Below are 22,628 nucleotides of genomic sequence, written 5' to 3'. Positions count from 1 at the left end.
CCATTCCAGCTGGTAGTAATAGATGCCTGGATTGAATGTGCTAATTCCTGGTGTGTCAGTGGGGCTCAGTGCCACTCCAGCTGGTATTAGTAGAGGGCTAGATTGAATTGGTTCCTGCCTGGTGTATGCGTGGGACTCAGTAACACTCCAAATGTTATTTGTCGAGGCCTGGATTGAATTTTTCTTTCCTGGTGTGTAAATGGGTCTCAGTAACATTCCAGCTGGTATTAATAGAAGCCTGGATTGTATTGGCTCTTGCCTGGTGGGTGGCTGGGGTTCAGTCCCACTCCATCTCGTATTAATAGCAGCCTGGATTGAACTGGCTCTTTCCTGGTGTATGAGTGAGACTCAGTCCCTCTCCAGCTGGTATTACTAGAAGTTTGGATTGAATTAGTTCTTTCCTGGTATGTGAGTGGGACACACTAACAAACCAGTTGTTATCTATGGAGGCGTGGATTGCTTTGGCTCTCTCTTGGTTCGTGAGTGGGACTCACTAACACTCCAGCTGGTATTAATAGAGGCCTGGATAGAACTGGCAGTTTCCTGGTGTGTGAGTGAGTTTCAGTACCACTGCATCTGGTATTAATAAAGGCCTGGATTTTATTGGCTCTTTCCTGGTGAGTGAGTGGGACTCAGTACCACTCCAGCTGGTAGTAATAGATGCCTGGATTGAATGTGCTGTTTCCTGGTGTGAGTGGGGTTCAGTACCACTCCAGCTGTTATTGTTGGACCCCTGGATTTAATTGACTCTTTTCTGCCGTGTGAGCGGCGTTCAGCACCACTCGAGCAGGTGTTACTGGAGGCCAGGATGGGATTAGTTCTTTGCAAGTGTTTGAGTGAAAATCAGTATCTCTCCAGCTCTTATTAGTCGATGCCTGGATTAAATTGGCTCTTTCCTCTTGTGTGCGTGGGACACACAAATACTCCAGCTGGTATTCATAGACTCCAGGATCATATTGGCTCTTTACTGCTGTGTGATTGGGACTCGGGTCCACTCCTGCTTGTATTATTTTATTTATTTTTGTTTCGACATACATCACTGAAACCGACCAACAGCCGACCATCAACCACCCATTTCTACCAATCCTATATTACTCCCATATTCCTCCCACAACCCCACAATTCCCCTCCCACCGACCTATACTAGGGGCAGTTTATCATGGACAAGTTACCTGTCAATCTGCAAGTCTTTGGCTGTGGGAGAAGACCGGAGCATCCGGCGAAAACCCACTTGGTCACAAGGAGAACTTGCAAACTCCGCATAGGCAGCACCCAGAACTGAACCCGGGTTGCTGGAGCTGTGAGGCTGCAGTGCTAGTCACTGCGCCATTGTGCCACCCATGAATAGAAACCTGGATGGAATTTGCTTTTGCTGGTGTGTGAGTGCGACTCAGTATCACTCCAGCTGGTATTAATAGAGGCCTGGATTGAATTGGCTCTTTCGTGGTGAGTGAGTGGAGTTCAGTACCACTCCAGCTGGTATAAATATAGTCCTGGATTGAATTGGGTATTTCCTGGTGAGTGAATGTGGCTCAGTACCACTCCAGCTGGTATTAATACAAGCCTGGATTGTGTGGGCCCTTTCCTGTCGTGTGAGTGGGACTCAGTACCACTTCAGCTGATTTTAACAAAAGGAGGGTTCCGACTGTCCCTTGCACAGCGACCATTTTAAATGAAATTCTGTGTTGCTGTTTGATGTCACCTGCACTGCGGCCATTTTAAGCGACATGTGCTGCGTCCATTTTAAATAACAATCCGTGTGGCTGTTTGGTGTCTCTTACACCGTGACCATTTTAAGCGACTTTTGCTGTGGCCATTTTAAATGTAATTCCGTTGTGGCTGTTCGATTTCTCTTGCACTGCGGCCATTTTAATCGACATTTGCTGCGGCCAATTTTAATGACATTCTGTGAGTCTATTTGATGACTTCTGCACTGCGGCCATTTTAAGCGACATTTGCTGTGGCCATTTTAAATGGCATTCTAAGTGGCTGTTTGATGTCACCTGCACTGTGGCCATTTTAAGCGACATGTGCAGCGTGCATTTTAAATGACATTCCGTGTGCCTGTTTGGTGTCACCTGCACTGCAGCCGTTTCAAACAACATGTTATGCGGCCATTCTAAATGAAATGCACTGTGGTCTGTTTGAAATGAGAGCAATCGACCGTGACCATTTTCAATGTTTTCTGTCCAGGGCAGTGAATGTAACTGGTTATTTTTGAGAATAAAGACTAATAAATGATAATGAATCATACAGAATCATAAAGGATTGTAAAGATTTACAAAGTGTTATGAAGAATTGTAAATAGTTTATTAAGGCTATGAAGGTCTGCAAATATTTATACATCATTATAAAAGGTGATAAGTAATTAACAAGACTTTTTTTATTTGTAAGGAATTATAAAGATTATACAGGATTCGGAAAGGATCTGAACCCACTCCCACTCCCCATCACTCTGGAAACAGACTCCGCCACCACTCCTCATCACCCGAGAAACAGGCCCCGCCCGCTCTCAACGTCATCCTGGAAACAGGGCCAGCCCCCACTCCTGTCACCCTGGAAAGAGACCACGTCGCACTGCCCCATCACCCTGGAGTCAGACCCCACCCCCCATAATTCATTCGCCTGTAAACAGACTCCGCCTACACTGCCCGTCACGGAAACAGACCCGCCCACATCTCCATCACCCTAGAAACAGGCCCCGCCCCAACTCTCCATCACCCTGGAAGCAGCTCCCACACCCACTCTCCCTCACCGGAGCAACAGGCCCAGCACCTTTCCCCATCACACTGTGGACGGAACCCGCCCCCACTCCCTCGTCACCTTAGAAACAAAGCCCGCCCCCTCTCCCACTCACTGGGAAGCAGGCACCGCCCTCCACCCCTCCATACTCTGCAGCCAGACACTGCCCTCAGCCCTCCCTCACCCTGGAGACAGACCCCGCCCCCAGGCCCTGACACCCTGGAAACTGACTAAACCCCCACTCTCCTTCTTCCTGTATACTGACTCCGCCCCCACTCCCCATCAGTGGGGAAGCAGACCGGCCCCCCTCCCCGTTACTCTGGAAACAGACAACGCCCCCAATCCCTGCCACCCTGAAAACAGACCCCTTCCCTCGTCCCCGTTACCCTGGAAACAGGCCCCGCCAGTAATCCCCGTCTCCCTAAACAAACCCTACGCACACTCCACGTCACGGAAACAGGCCCCGCCCACATTCCTCGGCACCCCGGAAGCAGGCACCGCTCCCACTCCTCCATTACCGTGGAGAAGATCACGCCTCCACTCCTCTGTCACCCTGGGGACAGACCCTGCCCCCACTCTCCCTCGCCCCCATCTCCCTGGAGCCAGACACCGCCCCCACTCTCTGTTACCCAGGAAACTGGCTCCGCCTGCACACCCCGTCACCGGGGAAACAAACCCCGCCCCCACTCCCCATCACTCTGAAAACAGACGCCGCCCCAACACCCCGTCACCCTGGAAACTGTTCCCGCCCGCATTTCCCTTCACCGGTGTAGCAAGCACCGCCCCTACTCCCCGTCACCGGGGAAAGAGACTCCGCCCCCAATTCTCCACCGGGGAAACAGGACCCACCCACGCTCAGTCTCCACGTTGACAGTCCCCGCCCCCGCTCTGTCTCCATGGTGGCAGGCCCCGCCCCATTTTGTGCCCATGGTGACAGGCCACTCCACCTCCTCTGATCATTGAATGAATTTAACAATTGGAGTAAAGGGATATTTAAGTACATTCTTCAACTGCTCTCTGAACTGAGTCTGGGTCACGGTGTAAATTGCAGTGTTTGTGCAGCAACTCAGGAGCTGCAGTATGAAGCCCAATTCCTGCAGAAACCGAGCGAGATAAACTGACCGATACCCCAACCTCCACATCCGCCACCATATCGAATACGCCATTAACATTACCCACAACAGGATGAAATTCCCCGAGATAACTAAAAGTAAAATGATAGATTTCCTTCGACTCTCCATCTCGGGGTCTCTGCGACACTTCCCACTGCTGTGAGCTCGGAGTCTCCTGCGCACTCTGCTGCTCACTAAAATGTGTCTGACAGTGAGCGCGTTGAGCATCAGAATCACCACAAATGGGAGCCCCGGGGTCAGAATGTTGTGGAGGAACTCGATTGTTCCCCAGACACGAGAGACATAAACATCCTCTGTTACATCACAAAACCAGGGATTGTTCCCCAGCCAATACTGACCTGTTAACATAAAATACCAGAAGATGTTCTTTAAGCAGCTCAGCACACTCACTGTTCCCACAACAACACCTGCCGTTTTCTCACTGCAATATTTACTTTTCAGCTTCTGGCAACAAATGGCCACAAAACGATCAATGGTGAAAGTGACTGTGAACCAGACAGAACAGTCTGTGACTGTATAAAGCAGGACGGCGTGGATATTACACACGGGGATGGACCACAGGAACCGAAACTGTTCCCAATAAACAATGGGAATGTGTCTCAATATCAGGTCCAGGATAATGACCAGCAGATCCGCCACTGACATGGCCACCAGGTAGCGTGTGACACATTTGGAGAGACCGCACTTTCCCCGAGACAGGATCCCAATCGTCAGCAAGTTAACTGTGAGGAAGGGAAATAAACAGAGGAGTTATACATCAGGCTGGAGCAAAGTTACCAGTTTGATTAAGAACTTAATGAGATGTATAAATGTGTTTCTGTATCCAGTGATGTTTTGAAATGATTGAACGTGAATGAACAAATGGGAAGGTCTGTGATACGGTGGAAGACAGGAGAGATTAAATAATAAAAGGATGATATTGAAATTGTCATACTGCATGTTGATCATAATCCTCGCCCTCTTTCGTTTCCCCGTCTGGTTTAAAAACTGTTCCATCTCTAATTGCGCGAAGTGCTGATGAAGGGTCACCTACTTGAAATATTAAACTCTTTTCTCTGTCAACAAATGCTGTCAGCCCCGCTGAGTATTTCCAGTATTTTCAGTTATTATTTCAGATTTCCAGCATCTGCAGCATTGTGGATTTGTATGGAAAGATAAATGTTAAACTGACTGAGAAACTCTGTGTCAATGCCTGTGGCATGATGTGTGTCTGCGCGTGTCTGTGTGTGTGTTAGAGCGAGAGAGCGAGAGAATGTGTGTGCGTGTGAGTTTTTATGTCTGGCTGAGGAGTGACCTGTGTGCGCGGGTGTGTCAGATAGAGATTGTCTGTGTGTGTGAGAGAGAGAGAGCGCACGTGTGTGTGAGTGTGTGTGAGAGAGAGTGTGTGCTTATGCGTGTGTGTGCGTTCGACAGAGAGCATGCACATGTGTGCGAGAGTGTGTGTGTGTGCGTCTGAGAGAGAGAGAGTGAGAGAATATGTGTGTGTGTGCGTGAGTGCATCTCGGAGAGAGAGTGTGTGTGCGTGTGCGTGTGTGAGAGAGAGAGGCAGAGACCGTGTGTGTGTCTGAAAGGGAGTGTGTGTGTGACAGAGAGTGTGTGAGTTTGTGTGAGAGAGACAGTGTGTGTGTGGCTGAGAGAGTGTGTGTGTCCGTGTGAGAGAGACTGTGTGTGTGTGAGAGAGAGACAGCGCGTTTGTGTGTATGTCTGTGAATGTGTGTGTGTCTGTGAGAGAGAGTGTGCGTGCGTGTGTGTGTGTGTGTTTGAGAGATTGAGCGCGTGTGGGTGAGTGAGAGAGAGAGACAGTGTGTGTGACAGAGATCGTGTGCGTGTGTGAGTGAGTGTGTGTGTTTGAGAGAGAGAGAGAGAGAGAGTGTGTGTTTGAAATAGAATGTGTGCGTGTGTATGTGAGAAAGTGTGTGTGTGCGAGAGAGAGTTAAAGAGCGTGTGTGTGTGTGGTCCAGAGAGAGAGCTGTATCTGCATGTCTGTGTGTGTTTGTGTGTGTGTGTGTGAGGGAAAGCGGGTCTGTGAGAGTGTGTGACAGTGTGTGTGTGTCAGAAAGAGAGAGAGAGCGTGTGTGTGTGTGCCTGACAGACGGGGGTGTGCTCGCATGTTGGTTTAATAAAGACAGAGTGTATGTGTGGTGCGCGAGAGACCGAGAGTGTGTGTGTGGGAGAGTAACAGCGTGTGGGTGTGTGTGAGTGAGAGAGAGAGAGCATATGTGTGTGTGTCTGAGAGATAGAGAGTGTGTGTGTGTGTGTGTGTGTGTGTGTGTGTGTGTGTGTGTGTGTGTGTGTGTGTGAGAGAAACAGAGAGAGAGACAGCGTCTGTGTGTGGGTGAGAGAGCGGGTGTGCGCGTGTGTATATGCGTGTGAGTGTGTGTATGTGTGTGCGTGTGTGCGTCAATGTGAAAGAGAGCCCATGTGTGCGCATGTGTGTGTGAGAGAGAGAGAGAATGTGCATGCGTGTGATTGTGTGTGTGAGATAGAGTGTGTGCATGTGTGAGCCAGTGTCTGTGTGTGTGTTTTCAAAGAGAATGCGCGTGTGCGTGTGTCTGAGAGAGCGTGTGCGCGTGCGTGTGTGCGTCTGAGGGAGAGCGCGTGTTTGCGAGAGAGATAGAGAGTGTTTGTGCATGTGTGTATTTGACTGAAATAATGAGCATCTGTATGTGTGTGTCTGAAAGGGTGTGCATGTTTGTGACAGAGAGAGCGTGGAATATCCACAGCACTGTGGATGACGTTTAACTGCCCTCTGAAATGGCGTGGCAAGCCCCTCAGTTCAAGGGCAAATCAGGTTGGGCAGCAAATGCTGACCTTGACAGTGACACACAAACTCATGAAAGAACAAAAAAGAAATCAGAAGGTTTGGGATGAGGGATTGGGGTGGGATGTAAAGCAGGGCGGCCATGGTCCCATGAATGGAGTCCCTAAATATTCCGATGACACAAAATTTGGAGGAGGGCAAAGAATCAGGATGATATGAACCATCTGCAACAGGACACAGACAGGCAATCAGAATGGGCAGCCAACTGGCAGATGGAATTTAATAGAGGGGAGTGTGAGGTGATGAATTTTGGCAGTAAGAATAGAGGGAGAGTTCTCAAGAGTGTGCAGGAGCAGAGAAACCAGCGGCTGGATTGATCAGTGAAGGCAACAGGACATATTGAGAATGGTCTGCAAGGCATATGAGATTTGGGTTTAAATCAGAGGCATTGAGTACAAAAGCAGGGAAGTTATGCTGAACATTTATAGAACTGTGCTTCGGCTTCAAGTGGAATATAGCATCCAGTTCTGGTCACCATACATTGGGAAGGGTGTGACTGCCCTTGAGAGGGTACAGAGGAGGTTTACCAGAATGGTTATGGGATGGGGGAGGGGAGGTTAATTACAAGGTTACTTTTGAAAATGTGCATCTGTTCCCTTCGAAAAAGGAGATTGAGGGGAAATTTAATGGAAGAGTACTAGATGATGACAGGCTTAGATACGTTAGACAAGGCAAACTGCCCCAATCACCGAATAGTACAAGGACAAGAGAAACAGATTGAAGGATTTGGCAAGAAATGTAAGGGGAATATCAGGAAGACATTTTTTTTGATTTACCCAGACAGTGGTACTGAAATGGAACTGACTGCCCACAATGCTGGTGGAAGTGGAGACGATCAATGATTTCCAGAAGAACAGCAGCTTATTCGGGAGCAGAGAGTGTGAGCGAGCGAACAGCTGGGAAAGTCAGTTTCAACTTAAACTTAACTTCCTGTTGTTTTCGGTGGACGAAGGGGCTTCAAGGTAAGTAAAAAGTCTATATATTTGAGCCGTTTAAATTAACTTACCTTTCATTGCAGCAGCTTATTTGGAAGCAGAGAGTGCAAGCGAGCGAATAGCTGGGAAGGTCAGTTTCAACTTAAACTTAATTTCCTTTAGTTTTTCGGCGGACCAGGGGGCTTCTGGGTAAGTAAAAAGCCTATATACTTGGGCCATTTAAAATAACTTATCTCTCATTGCAGCAGCTTATTCAGGAGCAGAGAGTGCGAGCGAGTGATCAGCTGGGAAGGTCAGTTTCAACTGAAGCTTAAATTCATTTTGTTTTCGGTGGAACAGGGGCCTTCTGGGTAAGTAAAAAGCCTATATATTTGGGCCGTTTAAAATAATTTACCTTTCCTTGCTGCAGCTTATTAAGGAGCAGAAAGTGCGAGCGAGATATCAGCTGGGAAGGTCAGTTTCAACTTAAACTTAATTTCCTTTTGTTTTCGGTGGACCAGGGGGCTTCTGGGTTAGTAAAACGCCTATACACTTGGGCCGTTTAAAATAACTTGCCTTTCATTGCGGCAGCTTATTTGGGAGCAGAGATTGCGAGCGATGGATCAGCTGGGAAGGTAAGTTTCAACTTAAACTTAAATTCCTTTTGTTTTCGGTGGACCAGGGGGCTTCTGGGTAAGTAAAAAGCCTATTTATTTTGGCCTTTTAAAATAACTTATCTTTCCTTGCAGCATCTTATTCGGGAGCAGAGAGAGCAAGGGAGAGATCGGCTGGGAAGGTCAGTTTCAACTTAAACTTAATTTCATTTTGTGTTCGGCGGACCAGGGGGCTTCTGGGTAAGTAAAAAGCGTATATATTTGGGCCTTTTAAAATAAGTTACCTTTCATTGCAGCAGCTTATTTGGGGGCAGATAGTGCGAGCGAGTGATCAGCTGCGAAGGTCTGTTTCAACTTAAACTTAATTTCCTTTTGCTTTCGGCGGACCAGGGGGCTTCTGGGGAAGTAAAAAGCGTATTTATTTGGGCCTTTTAAAATAAGTTACCTTTCATTGCAGCAGCTTATTTGGGAGCAGAGTGTGTGAGCGAGCGATCAGCTTGGAACGTCAGTTTCAACTTCAACTTAATTTCCTTTTGTTTTCGGTGGAACAGGGGGCTTCTGAGTAAGTGAAAAGCCAATATATTTGAGCCGTTTAAAATAACTTACCTTTCATTGCAGCAGCTTATTAAGGAGCAGAACGTGCGAGCGAGCGATCAGCTGGGAAGGTCAGTTTCAACTTAAACTTAATTTCCTTCTGTTTTCGGTGGAACAGGGGGCTTCTGGGTAAGTAAAACGCCTATACACTTGGGCCGCTTAAAATAACTTGCCTTTAATTGTGGCAGCTTATTCGGGAGCAGAGAGTGCGAGCGAGTAATCAGCTGGGAAGGTCAGTTTCAACTTAAACTTAATTTCCTTTTGTTTTCGGCGGACCAGGGGGCTTCTGGGTAAGTAAAACGACTATACACTTGGGCCGTTTAAAATAACTTGCCTTTCATTGCGGCAGCTTATTTGGGAGCAGAGATTGCCAGCGATCGATCAGCTGGGAAGGTAAGTTTCAACTTAAAATTAAATTCCTTTTGTTTTCTGCGGACCAGGAGGCTTCTGGGTAAGTAAAAAGCCTATTTATTTGGGCCTTTTAAAATAACCTATTTTTCCTTGCAGCATCTCATTCGGGAGCAGAGAGAGCAAGGGAGAGATCGGCTGGGAAGGTCAGTTTCAGCTTAAACTTAATTTCATTTTGTGTTCGGCGGACCAGGGGGCCTCTGGGTAAGTAAAAAGCGTATATATTTGGGCCTTTTAAAATAAGTTACCTTTCATTGCAGCAGCTTATTTGGGAGCAGAGAGTGCGAGCGAGTGAACAGCTGCGAAGGTCAGTTTCAACTTAAACTAAATTTCCTTTTGCTTTCGGCGGACCAGGGGGCTTCTGGGTAAGTAAAAAGCGTATTTATCTGGGCCGTTTAAAATAATTTACCTTGCATTGCAGCAGTTTATTCGGGAGCAGAGAGTGTGAGCGAGCGATTAGCTGGGAACGTCAGTTTGAACTTCAACTTAATTTATTTTGTTTTCGGTGGAACAGGGGGCTTCTGGGTAAGTAAAAAGCCTATATATTTGAGCCGTTTAAAATAACTTACCTTTCATTGCAGCAGCTTATTCAGGAGCAGAACGTGCGAGCGAGCGATCAGCTGGGAAGGTCAGTTTCAACTTAAACTTAATTTCCTTCTGTTTTCGGTGGAACAGGGGGCTTCTGGGTAAGTAAAACGCCTATACACTTGGGCCGTTTAAAATAACTTGCCTTTAATTGTGGCAGCTTATTCGGGAGCAGAGAGTGCGAGCGAGTGATCAGCTGGGAAGGTCAGTTTCAACTTAAGTTTAAATTCCTTTTGTTTTCGGTGGACCAGGGGGCTTCTGGTTAAGTACAACGACTATATATTTGGGCCGTTTAAAATAACTTGCCTTTAATTGTGGCAGCTTATTCGGGAGCAGAGATTGCGAGCGTGCTATCAGCTGGGAAGGTCAGTTTCAACTTAAACTTAATTTCCTTTTGTTTTCGGCGGACCAGGGGGCTTCTGGGTAAGTAAAACGCCTATACACTTGGGCCGTTTAAAATAACTTGCCTTTCATTGCGGCAGCTTATTTGGGAGCAGAGATTGCCAGCGATCGATCAGCTGGGAAGGTAAGTTTCAACTTAAAATTAAATTCCTTTTGTTTTCTGCGGACCAGGAGGCTTCTGGGTAAGTAAAAAGCCTATTTATTTGGGCCTTTTAAAATAACTTATTTTTCCTTGCAGCATCTTATTCGGGAGCAGAGAGAGCAAGGGAGGGATCGGCTGGGTAGGTCAGTTTCAACTTAAACTTAATTTCATTTTGTGTTCGGCGGACCAGGGGGCTTCTGGGTAAGTAAAAAGCGTATATATTTGGGCCTTTTGAAATAAGATACCTTTCATTGCAGCAGCTTATTTGGGAGCAGAGAGTGCGAGCGAGTGATCAGCTGCGAAGGTCAGTTTCAACTTAAACTAAATTTCCTTTTGCTTTCGGCGGACCAGGGGGCTTCTGGGTAAGTAAAAAAGCGTATTTATCTGGGCCGTTTAAAATAATTTACCTTGCATTGCAGCAGGTTATTCGGGAGCAGAGAGTGTGAGCGAGCGATCAGCTGGGAACGTCAGTTTGAACTTCAACTTAATTTACTTTTGTTTTCGGTGGAACAGGGGGCTTCTGGGTAAGTAAAAAGCCTATATATTTGAGCCGTTTAAAATAACTTACCTTTCATTGCAGCAGCTTATTAAGGAGCAGAACGTGCGAGCGAGCGATCAGCTGGGAAGGTCAGTTTCAACTTAAACTTAATTTCCTTCTGTTTTCGGTGGAACTGGGGGCTTCTGGGTAAGTAAAACGCCTATACACTTGGGCCGTTTAAAATAACTTGCCTTTAATTGTGGCAGCTTTTTCGGGAGCAGAGAGTGCGAGCGAGTGATCAGCTGGGAAGGTCAGTTTCAACTTAATTTTAAATTCCTTTTGTTTTCGGTGGACCAGGGGGCTTCTGGTTAAGTACAACGACTAAATATTTGGGCCGTTTTAAATAACTTGCCTTTAAATGTGGCAGCTTATTCGGGAGCAGAGATTGCGAGCGTGCTATCAGCTGGGAAGGTCAGTTTCAACTTAAACTTAATTTCCTTTTGTTTTCGTCGGACCAGGGGACTTCTGGGTAAGTAAAAAGCCTATTTATTTGGGCCTTTTAAAATAACTTATCTTTCCTTGCAGCATCTTATTCGGGAGCAGAGAGAGCAAGGGAGAGATCGGCTGGGAAGGTCAGTTTCAACTTAAACTTAATTTCATTTTGTGTTCGGCGGACCAGTGGGCTTCTGCGTAAGTAAAAAGCCTATATACTTGGGCCATTTAAAATAACTTACCTCTCATTGCAGCAGCTTATTCAGGAGCAGAGTGCGAGCGAGTGATCAGCTGGGAAGGTCAGTTTCAACTGAAGCTTAAATTCATTTTGTTTTCGATGGAACAGGGGGCTTCTGGGTAAGTAAAAAGCCTATATATTTGGGCCGTTTAAAATAACTTACCTTTCCTTGCAGCAGCTTATTAAGGAGCAGAAAGTGCGAGCGAGATATCAGCTGGGAAGGTCAGTTTCAACTTAAACTTAATTTCCTTTTGTTTTCAGTGGACCAGGGGGCCTCTGGGTAAGTAAAACGCCTATACACTTGGGCCGTTTAAAATAACTTGCCTTTCATTGCGGCAGCTTATTTGGGAGCAGAGATTGCGAGCGATCGATCAGCTGGGAAGGTAAGTTTCAACTTAAACTTAAATTCCTTTTGTTTTCGGCGGACCAGGGGGCTTCTGGGGAGGTAAAAAGCCTATTTATTTGGGCCTTTTAAAATAACTTATCTTTCCTTGCAGCATCTTATTCGGGAGCAGAGAGAGCAAGGGAGAGATCGGCAGGGAAGGTCAGTTTCAACTTAAACTTAATTGCATTCTGTGTTCGGCGGACCAGGGGGCTTCTGGGTAAGTAAAAAGCGTATATATTTGGGCCTTTTAAAATAAGTTACCTTTCATTGCAGCAGCTTATTTGGGAACAGAGAGTGCGAGCGAGTGATCAGCTGCGAATGTCAGTTTCAACTTAAACTTAATTTCCTTTTGCTTTCGGCGGACCAGGGGGCTTCTGGGTAAGTAAAAAGCGTATTTATTTGGGCCGTTTAAAATAATTTACCTTTCATTGCAGAAGCTTATTCAGGAGCAGAGAGTGTGAGTGAGCGATCAGCTGGGAACGTCAGTTTCAACTTCAACTTAATTTCCTTTTGTTTTCGGTGGAACAGGGGGATTCTGGGGACGTACAAAGCCTATTTATTTGAGCCGTTTAAAATAACTTACCTTTCACTGCAGCAGCTTATTAAGGAGCAGAACGTGCGAGCGATCGATCAGCTGGGAAGGTCAGTTTCAACTTAAACTTAATTTCCTTTTTTTTCGGCGGACCAGGGGGCTTCTGGGTAAGTAAAAAGCCTATTTATTTGGGCCTTTTAAAATAGCTTATCTTTCCTTGCAGCATCTTATTCGGGAGCAGAGAGAGCAAGGGAGAGATCGGCTGGGAAGGTCAGTTTCAACTTAAACTTAATTTCATTTTGTGTTCGGCGAACCAGGGGGCTTCTGGGTAAGTAAAAAGCGTATATATTTGGGCCTTTTAAAATAAGTTACCTTTCATTGCAGCAGCTTATTTGGGAGCAGAGAGTGCGAGCGAATGATCAGCTGCGAAGGTCAGTTTCAACTTAAACTTTATTTCCTTTTGCTTTTGGCGGACCAGGGGGCTTCTGGGTAAGTAAGAAGCCTATTTATGTGGGCCCTTTAAAATAACTTACCTTTCCTTGCAGCATCTTATTCGGGAGCAGAGAGAGCAAGGGAGAGATCGGCTGGGAAGGTCAGTTTCAACTTAAACTTAATTTCCTTTTGTGTTTAACGGACCGGGGGGCTTCTGGGTAAGTAAAAAGCCTATATATTTGCGCCATTTAAAATAACTTACCTTTCATTGCAGCAGCTTATTCGGGAGCCGAGAGTGCGAGCGATTGATCAGCTGGGAAGGTCAGTTTCAACTTAAACTTAATTTCCTTTTGCTTTCGGGGGGCCAGGGGTCTTCTGGGTAAGTAAAAAGCCTTTATATTTGCGCCGTTTAAAATAACTTACCTTTCATTGCAGCAGCTTATTCGGGAGCAGAGAGTGCGAGCGAGTGATCAGCTGGGAAGTTCAGTTTCAACTTAAACCTAATTTTCTTTTGTTTTCGCGGACCAGCGGGCTTCTGGGTAAGTAAAAATCCTATATATTTGGGCCGTTTAAAGTAACTTACCTTTCATTGCAGTTGCTTATTCAGGAGCGGAGAGTACGAGCGAGTGATCAGCAGGGAAGGTCAGCTTCAACTTAATCTTAATTTCCTTTCGTTTTCCGCGGACCAGGGGGCTTCTGGGTAAGTAAAAAGGCGGTATATTTGGGCCGTTTGAAATAACTTACCTTTCATTGCAGCAGCTCATTCGGGAGCAGAGAATGCAAGCGAGTGATCAGCTGGGAAGGTCAGTTTCAACTTAAACTTAATTTCCTTTTGTTTTCGGCTTACCAAGGGGCTTCTGTGTAACTAAAAAGCCTAAATATTTGGGCCGTTTATAATAACGTACCTTCCATTGCAGCAGCTTATTCGGGAGCAGAGAGTGCATGCGAGCGATCAGCTGGGAATGTCAGTTTCAACTTAAAATTAATTTCCTTTAGTTTTCGCGGACCAGGGGGCTTCTGGGTAAGCAAAATGCCTATTTCCTTGGGCCGTTTAAAATAACTTACCTTTCATTGCAGCAGCTTATTCGGGAGCAGAGAGTGTGAGCGAGCGATCAGCTGGGAAGGTCAGTTACAACTTAAATTTAAATTCCTTTTGTTTTCGGTGGACCGGGGGCTTCTGGTTAAGTAAAATGCCTGTACATTTGGACCGTTTAAAATAACTTACCTTTCAGTGCAGCAACTTGTTCGGTAGCAGAGAGTGCGAGCAAGTGATCAGCTGGGAATGTCAGTTTCAACTTAAATTTAATTTCCTTTTGCTTTCGGCGGACCAGGGGGCTTCTGGTTAAGTAAAAAGCCTATATATTGGGCCATTTAAAATAACTTACCTTTCATTGCAGCAGCTTATTCGGGAGCAGAGAGTGCGAGCGAGCGATCAGCTGGGAAGGACAGTTACAACTTAAATTTAAATTCCTTTTGTTTTCGGTGGACCGGGGGCTTCTGGTTAAGTAAAAAGCCTATACATTTGGGCCGTTTAAAATAACTTACCTTTCAGTGCAGCAACTTGTTCGGGAGCAGAGAGTGCGAGCGAGTGATCAGCTCGGAAGGTCAGTTTCAACTTAAACTTAATTTCCTTTTGTTTTCAGCGGACCAGGGTGCTTCTGGTTAAGTGAAAAGCCTATATATTTGGGCCGTTTAAAATAACTTACCTTTCATTGCAGCAGCTTATTCGGGATCAGAGAGTGCAAGCGAGTGATCAGCTGGGAAGGTCAGCTTCAACTTTAACTTAATTTCCTTTTGTTTTCAGCGGACCAGGGGGCTTCTGGGTAAGTAAAAAGCCTATATATTTGGGCGGCTTGAAATAACTTAACTTTCATTGCAGCAGCTTATTCGGGAGCCGAGAGTGTGAGCGATTGATCAGCTGGGAAGGGCAGTTTCAACTTAAACTTAATTTCCTTTTGCTTTCGGGGGGCCAGGGGTCTTCTGGGTAAGTGAAAAGCCTTTATATTTGCGCCGTTTAAAATAACTTACCTTTCATTGCAGCAGCTTATTCGGGAGCAGAGAGTGCGAGCGAGTGATCAGCTGGGAAGGTCAGTTTCAACTTAAACTTAATTTCCTTTTGCTTTCGGCGGACCAGGGGGCTTCTGGGTAAGTAAAAAGCCTATACACTTGGGCCGTTTAAAATAACTTACCTTTCATTGCAGCAGCTTATTTGGGAGCAGAGAGTGCGAGCGAGTGATCAGCTGGGAAGTTCAGTTTCAACTTAAACCTAATTTCTTTTTGTTTTCGCGGACCAGCGGGCTTCTGGGTAAGTAAAAAGCCTATATATTTGGGCCGTTTAAAGTAACTTACCTTTCATTGCAGTTGCTTATTCAGGAGCGGAGAGTACGAGCGAGTGATCGGCAGGGAAGGCCAGTTGCAACTTAAATTTAAATTCCTTTTGTTTTCGGTGGACCGGGGGCTTCCGGTTAAGTAAAAAGCCTATACATTTGGGCCGTTTAATGTAACTTACCTTTCATTGCAGCAGCTTATTCGGGAGCAGAGGGTGCGAGGGTGTGATCAGCTGGGAAGGTCAGCATCAACTTAAACTTAATTTCCTTTCGTTTTCCACGGACCAGGGGGCTTCTGGGTAAGTAAAAATGTGGTATATTTGGGCCGTTTGAAATAACTTACCTTTCATTGCAGCAGCTTATTCGGGAGCAGAGAGTGCGAGCGAGTGATCAGCTGGGAAGGTCAGTTTCAACTTAAACTTACTTTCCATTTGTTTTCGTGTCACCAAGGGGCTTCTGGGTAAGTAAAAAGCCTATATATTTGGGCCGTTTATAATAACGTACCTTCCATTGCAGCAGCTTATTCGGGAGCAGAGAGTGCGAGCGAGCGATCAGCTGGGAAGGTCAGTTTCAACTTAAACTTAATTTCCTTTTGCTTTCGGCTGACCAGGGGGCTTCTGGGTAAGTAAAAAGCCTGTATACTTGGGCCGTTTAAAATAACTTAGCTTTCACTGCAGCAGCTTATTCGGGAGCAGAGAGTGCGAGCAAATGATCAGCTGGGAAGGTCAGTTACAACTTAAATTTAAATTCCTTTTGTTTTCGGTGAACCAGGGGACTTCTGATTATGTAAAAAGCCAATAGATTTGGTCCGTTTAAAATAAATACCTTTCAGTGCAGCAACTTGTTCGGGAGCAGAGAGTGCGAGCGAGTGATCAGCTGGGAAGGTCAGCTTCAACGTAAACTTAATTTCCTTTTGTTTTCGGCGGGCCAGGGGGCTCCTGGGTAAGTAAAAAGCCTATATATTTGGGCCGCTTGAAATAAATTACCTTTCATTGCAGCAGCTTATTCGGGAGCAGAGAGTGCGATCGAGTGATCAGCTGGGAAGGTCAGTTTCAACTTAAACTTAATTTCCTTTTGTTTTCGGCGGACCAGGGGGCTTCTGTGTAAGTAAAGTGCCTAATTCCTTGGGCCGTTTAAAATAACTTACCTTTCATTGCAGCAGCTTATTCAGGAGCAGAGAATGCGAGCGAGTGATCAGCTGGGAAGGTCAGCTTCAACTTAAACTTAATTTCCTTTTGTTTTCGGCGGACAAGCGCGCTTCCGGGTAAGTAAAAAGCCTATATATTTGGGCCGTTTAAAGTAACTTACCTTTCATTGCAGCAGCTTATTCGGGAGCAGAGGGTGCGAGGGTGTGATCAGCTGGGAAGGTCAGCATCAACTTAAACTTAATTTCCTTTCGTTTTTCACGGACCATGGGGCTTCTGGGTAAGTAAGAAGCCTATATATTTGGGCCGTTTGAAATAACTTACCTTTCATTGCAGCAGCTTATTCGGGAGCAGAGAGTGCGAGCGAGTGATCAGCTGGGAAGGTCAGTTTCAACTTAAACTTACTTTCCATTTGTTTTCGTGTCACCAAGGGGCTTCTGGGTAAGTAAAAAGCCTATATATTTGGGCCGTTTATAATAACGTACCTTCCATTGCAGCAACTTATTCGGGAGCAGAGAGTGCGAGCGAGCGATCAGCTGGGAAGGTCAGTTTCAACTTAAACGTAATTTCCTTTTGCTTTCGGCTGACCAGGGGGCTTCTGGGTAAGTAAAAAGCCTGTATACTTGGGCAGTTTAAAATAACTTAGCTTTCACTGCAGCAGCTTATTCGGGAGCAGAGAGTGCGAGCAAATGATCAGCTGGGAAGGTCAGTTACAACTTAAATTTAAATTCCTTTTGTTTTCGGTGGACCAGGGGACTTCTGATTATGTAAAAAGCCAATAGATTTGGTCCGTTTAAAATAAATACCTTTCTGTGCAGCAACTTGTTCGGGAGCAGAGAGTGCGAGCGAGTGATCAGCTGGGAAGGTCAGCTTCAACTTAAACTTAATTTCCTTTTGTTTTCGGCGGACAAGCGCGCTTCCGGGTAAGTAAAAAGCCTATATATTTGGGCCGTTTAAAGTAACTTACCTTTCATTGCAGCAGCTTATTCGGGAGCAGAGGGTGCGAGGGTGTGATCAGCTGGGAAGGTCAGCATCAACTTAAACTTAATTTCCTTTCGTTTTCCACGGACCAGGGGGCTTCTGGGTAAGTAAGAAGCCTATATATTTGGGCCGTTTGAAATAACTTACCTTTCATTGCAGCAGCTTATTCGGGAGCAGAGAGTGCGAGCGAGTGATCAGCTGGGAAGGTCAGTTTCAACTTAAACTTACTTTCCATTTGTTTTCGTGTCACCAAGGGGCTTCTGGGTAAGTAAAAAGCCTATATATTTGGGCCGTTTATAATAACGTACCTTCCATTGCAGCAGCTTATTCGGGAGCAGAGAGTGCGAGCGAGCGATCAGCTGGGAAGGTCAGTTTCAACTTAAACGTAATTTCCTTTTGCTTTCGGCTGACCAGGGGGCTTCTGGGTAAGTAAAAAGCCTGTATACTTGGGCCGTTTAAAATAACTTAGCTTTCACTGCAGCAGCTTATTCGGGAGCAGAGAGTGCGAGCAAATGATCAGCTGGGAAGGTCAGTTACAACTTAAATTTAAATTCCTTTTGTTTTCGGTGGACCAGGGGACTTCTGATTATGTAAAAAGCCAATAGATTTGGTCCGTTTAAAATAAATACCTTTCTGTGCAGCAACTTGTTCGGGAGCAGAGAGTGCGAGCGAGTGATCAGCTGGGAAGGTCAGTTTCAACTTAAACTTAATTTCCTTTTGTTTTCGGCGGACCAGGGTGCTTCTGGGTAAGTGAAAAGCCTATATATTTGGGCGTTGAAAATAACTTACCTTTCATTGCAGCAGCTTATTCGGGAGCAGAAAGTTTGAGCGAGTGATCAGCTGGGAAGGTCAGCTTCAACTCAAACTTAATTTCCTTTTGTTTTCGGCGGACCAGGGGGCTTCTGGGTAAGTAAATAGCTTATATATTTGGGCCGCTTTAAATAACTTACCTTTCATTGCAGCACCTTATTCGGGAGCAGAGATTGCGATCGAGTGATTAGCTGGGAAGGACAGTTTCAACTTATACCTAATTTCCTTTTGTTCTCGCGGACCAGCGGGCTTCAGGGTAAGTAAAAAGCCTATATATTTGGGCCGTTTAAAGTAACTTACCTTTCATTGCAGCAGCTTATTCGGGAGCAGAGAGTGCGAGCGAGTGATCAGCTGGGAAGGTCAGAATCAACTGAAACTTAATTTCCTTTTGTTTTCGGCGGACCAGGGGGCTTCTGGGTAAGTAAGAAGCCTATATATCTGGGCCGCTTGAAATAACTTACCTTTCATTGCAGCAGCTTATTCGGGAGCAGAGAGTGCGATTGAGCGATCAGCTGGGAAGGTCAGTTTCAACCTAAACCTAATTTCCTTTTGTTTTCGGCGGACCAGCGGGCTTCCGGGTAAGTAAAAAGCCTATATATTTGCGCCGTTTAAAGTCACTTACCTTTCATTGCAGCAGCTTATTCGGGAGCAGAGAGTCCGAGCGAGTGATCAGCTGGGAGGTCAGCTTCAACTTAAACTTAATTTCCTTTCGTTTTGCGCGGACAAGGGAGTTTCTGGGTAAGTGAAATGGCTGTATATTTGGCCCATTTGAAATAACTTAACTTTCATTGCAGAGGCTTATTCGAGAGCAGAGTGTGCGAGCGAGTGATCAGCTGGGAAGGTCAGCTTCAACTTAAACTTAATTTCCTTTTGTTTTCGGCGGACCAGGGGGCTTCTGGGTAAGTAAAATGCCTATTTCCTTGGGCCGTTTAAAATAACTTACCTTTCATTGCAGCAGCTTATTCGGGATCAGAGAGTGCGAGCGTGTGATCTGCTGGGAAGGTCAGTTACAACTTAAATTTAAATTCCTTTTGTTTTCGGTGGACCAGGGGGCTTCTGGTTAAGTAAAAAGCCTATACATTTGGGCCGTTTAAAATAACTTAACTTTCAGTGCAGCAACTTGTTCGGGAGCAGAGAGGGCGAGTGAATGATCAGCTGGGAATGTCAGCATCAACTTAAACTTAATTTCCTTTCGTTTCCCCGGACCTGGGGGCTTCTGGGTAAGTAAAAAGGCTGTATTTTTGGGCCGTTTGAATTAACTTAACTTTAATTGCAGCAGCTTATTCGGGAGCAGAGAGTGCGAGCGAGTGATCAGCAGGGAGGGTCAGTTTCAACTTAAACTTAATTTCCTTTTGTTTTCGGCGGACCAGCGGGCTTCTGGGTAAGTAAAAAGCCTATATATTTGTGCAGTTTAAAGTAACTTACCTTTCATTGCAGCAGCTTATTCAGGAGCAGAGAGTGCGAGCGAGTGATCAGCTGGGAAGGTCAGCTTCAACGTAAACTTAATTTCCTTTTGTTTTCGGCGGGCCAGGGTGCTTCTGGGTAAGTAAAAAGCCTATATATTTGGGCCGTTTATAGTAACTTACCATTCATTGCAGCAGCTTATTCGGGAGCAGAGAGTGCGAGCGAGTGATCAGCTGGGAAGGTCAGTTTCAACTTAAACTTACTTTCCATTTGTTTTCGTGTCACCAGGGGGCTTCTGGGTAAGTAAAAAGCCTATATATTTGGGCCGCTTGAAATAAATTACCTTTCATTGCAGCAGCTTATTCGGGAGCAGAGACTGCGATGGAGTGATCAGCTGGGAAGGTCAGTTTCAACTTAAACTTAATTTCCTTTTGTTTTCGGCGGACCAGGGGGCTTCTGTGTAAGTAAAGTGCCTAATCCCTTGGGCCGTTTAAAATAACTTACCTTTCATTGCAGCAGCTTATTCGGGAGCAGAGAGTGCGAGCGAGTGATCAGCTGGGAAGGTCAGCTTCAACTTAAACTTAATTTCCTTTTGTTTTCGGTGGACAAGCGCGCTACCGGGTAAGTAAAAAGCCTATATATTTGGGCCGTTTAAAGTAACTTACCTTTCATTGCAGCAGCTTATTCGGGAGCAGAGGGTGCGAGGGTGTGATCAGCTGGGAATGTCAGCATCAACTTAAACTTAATTTCCTTTCGTTTTCCACGGACCAGGGGGCTTCTGGGTAAGTAAAAAGGTGGTATATTTGGGCCGTTTGAAATAACTTACCTTTCATTGCAGCAGCTTATTCGGGAGCAGAGAGTGCGAGCGAGTGATCAGCTGGGAAGGTCAGTTTCAACTTAAACTTACTTTCCATTTGTTTTCGTGTCACCAAGGGGCTTCTGGGTAAGTAAAAAGCCTATATATTTGGGCCGTTTATAATAACGTACCTTCCATTGCAGCAGCTTATTCGGGAGCAGAGAGTGCGAGCGAGCGATCAGCTGGGAAGGTTAGTTTCAACTTAAACTTAATTTCCTTTTGCTTTCGGCTGACGAGGGGGCTTCTGGGTAAGTAAAAAGCCTGTATACTTGGGCAGTTTAAAATAACTTAGCTTTCACTGCAGCAGCTTATTCGGGAGCAGAGAGTGCGAGCAAATGATCAGCTGGGAAGGTCAGTTACAACTTAAATTTAAATTCCTTTTGTTTTCGGTGAACCAGGGGACTTCTGATTATGTAAAAAGCCAATAGATTTGGTCCGTTTAAAATAAATACCTTTCAGTGCAGCAACTTGTTCGGGAGCAGAGAGTGCGAGCGAGTGATCAGCTGGGAAGGTCAGCTTCAACGTAAACTTAATTTCCTTTTGTTTTCGGCGGGCCAGGGGGCTTCTGGGTAAGTAAAAAGCCTATATATTTGGGCCGCTTGAAATAAATTACCTTTCATTGCAGCAGCTTATTTGGGAGCAGAGAGTGCGATCGAGTGATCAGCTGGGAAGGTCAGTTTCAACTTAAACTTAATTTCCTTTTGTTTTCGGCGGACCAGGGGGCTTCTGTGTAAGTAAAGTGCCTAATTCCTTGGGCCGTTTAAAATAACTTACCTTTCATTGCAGCAGCTTATTCAGGAGCAGAGAATGCGAGCGAGTGATCAGCTGGGAAGGTCAGCTTCAACTTAAACTTAATTTCCTTTTGTTTTCGGCGGACAAGCGCGCTTCCGGGTAAGTAAAAAGCCTATATATTTGGGCCGTTTAAAGTAACTTACCTTTCATTGCAGCAGCTTATTCGGGAGCAGAGGGTGCGAGGGTGTGATCAGCTGGGAAGGTCAGCATCAACTTAAACTTAATTTCCTTTCGTTTTCCACGGACCAGGGGGCTTCTGGGTAAGTAAAAAGGTGGTATATTTGGGCCGTTTGAAATAACTTACCTTTCATTGCAGCAGCTTATTCGGGAGCAGAGAGTGCGAGCGAGTGATCAGCTGGGAAGGTCAGTTTCAACTTAAACTTACTTTCCATTTGTTTTCGTGTCACCAAGGGGCTTCTGGGTAAGTAAAAAGCCTATATATTTGGGCCGTTTATAATAACGTACCTTCCATTGCAGCAGCTTATTCGGGAGCAGAGAGTGCGAGCGAGCGATCAGCTGGGAAGGTCAGTTTCAACTTAAACGTAATTTCCTTTTGCTTTCGGCTGACCAGGGGGCTTCTGGGTAAGTAAAAAGCCTGTATATTTGGGCCGTTTATAATAACGTACCTTCCATTGCAGCAGCTTATTCGGGAGCAGAGAGTGCGAGCGAGCGATCAGCTGGGAAGGTTAGTTTCAACTTAAACTTAATTTCCTTTTGCTTTCGGCTGACGAGGGGGCTTCTGGGTAAGTAAAAAGCCTGTATACTTGGGCAGTTTAAAATAACTTAGCTTTCACTGCAGCAGCTTATTCGGGAGCAGAGAGTGCGAGCAAATGATCAGCTGGGAAGGTCAGTTACAACTTAAATTTAAATTCCTTTTGTTTTCGGTGAACCAGGGGACTTCTGATTATGTAAAAAGCCAATAGATTTGGTCCGTTTAAAATAAATACCTTTCAGTGCAGCAACTTGTTCGGGAGCAGAGAGTGCGAGCGAGTGATCAGCTGGGAGGTCAGCTTCAACTTAAACTTAATTTCCTTTCGTTTTGCGCGGACAAGGGAGTTTCTGGGTAAGTGAAATGGCTGTATATTTGGCCCATTTGAAATAACTTAACTTTCATTGCAGAGGCTTATTCGAGAGCAGAGTGTGCGAGCGAGTGATCAGCTGGGAAGGTCAGCTTCAACTTAAACTTAATTTCCTTTTGTTTTCGGCGGTCCAGGGGGCTTCTGGGTAAGTAAAATGCCTATTTCCTTGGGCCGTTTAAAATAACTTACCTTTCATTGCAGCAGCTTATTCGGGATCAGAGAGTGCGAGCGTGTGATCTGCTGGGAAGGTCAGTTACAACTTAAATTTAAATTCCTTTTGTTTTCGGTGGACCAGGGGGCTTCTGGTTAAGTAAAAAGCCTA

At 45.6% G+C, this 22,628-nt stretch overlaps 1 protein-coding gene across 1 annotated transcript in view; it reads right to left on the bottom strand.

The window, feature by feature from the left end:
* Positions 1-3,698: 3,698 nt before the first annotated feature.
* LOC137358457 (probable G-protein coupled receptor 139) overlaps positions 3,699-22,628 on the bottom strand; it is a 181,990-nt gene continuing 163,060 nt past the window's right edge. Inside the window, exon 2 of the mRNA XM_068024421.1 lies at positions 3,699-4,597. Coding sequence (XP_067880522.1) covers positions 3,699-4,597 — 899 coding nt within the window. The remainder of the gene's footprint in view (positions 4,598-22,628) is intronic.

The sequence above is a fragment of the Heterodontus francisci genome, chromosome 50, assembly GCF_036365525.1.
Source record: "Heterodontus francisci isolate sHetFra1 chromosome 50, sHetFra1.hap1, whole genome shotgun sequence".
NCBI classification, from domain to species: domain Eukaryota; kingdom Metazoa; phylum Chordata; class Chondrichthyes; order Heterodontiformes; family Heterodontidae; genus Heterodontus; species Heterodontus francisci.
Note: the sequence above shows the minus strand (reverse complement) of the source record. Positions and strands in the feature narration are given on the sequence as shown.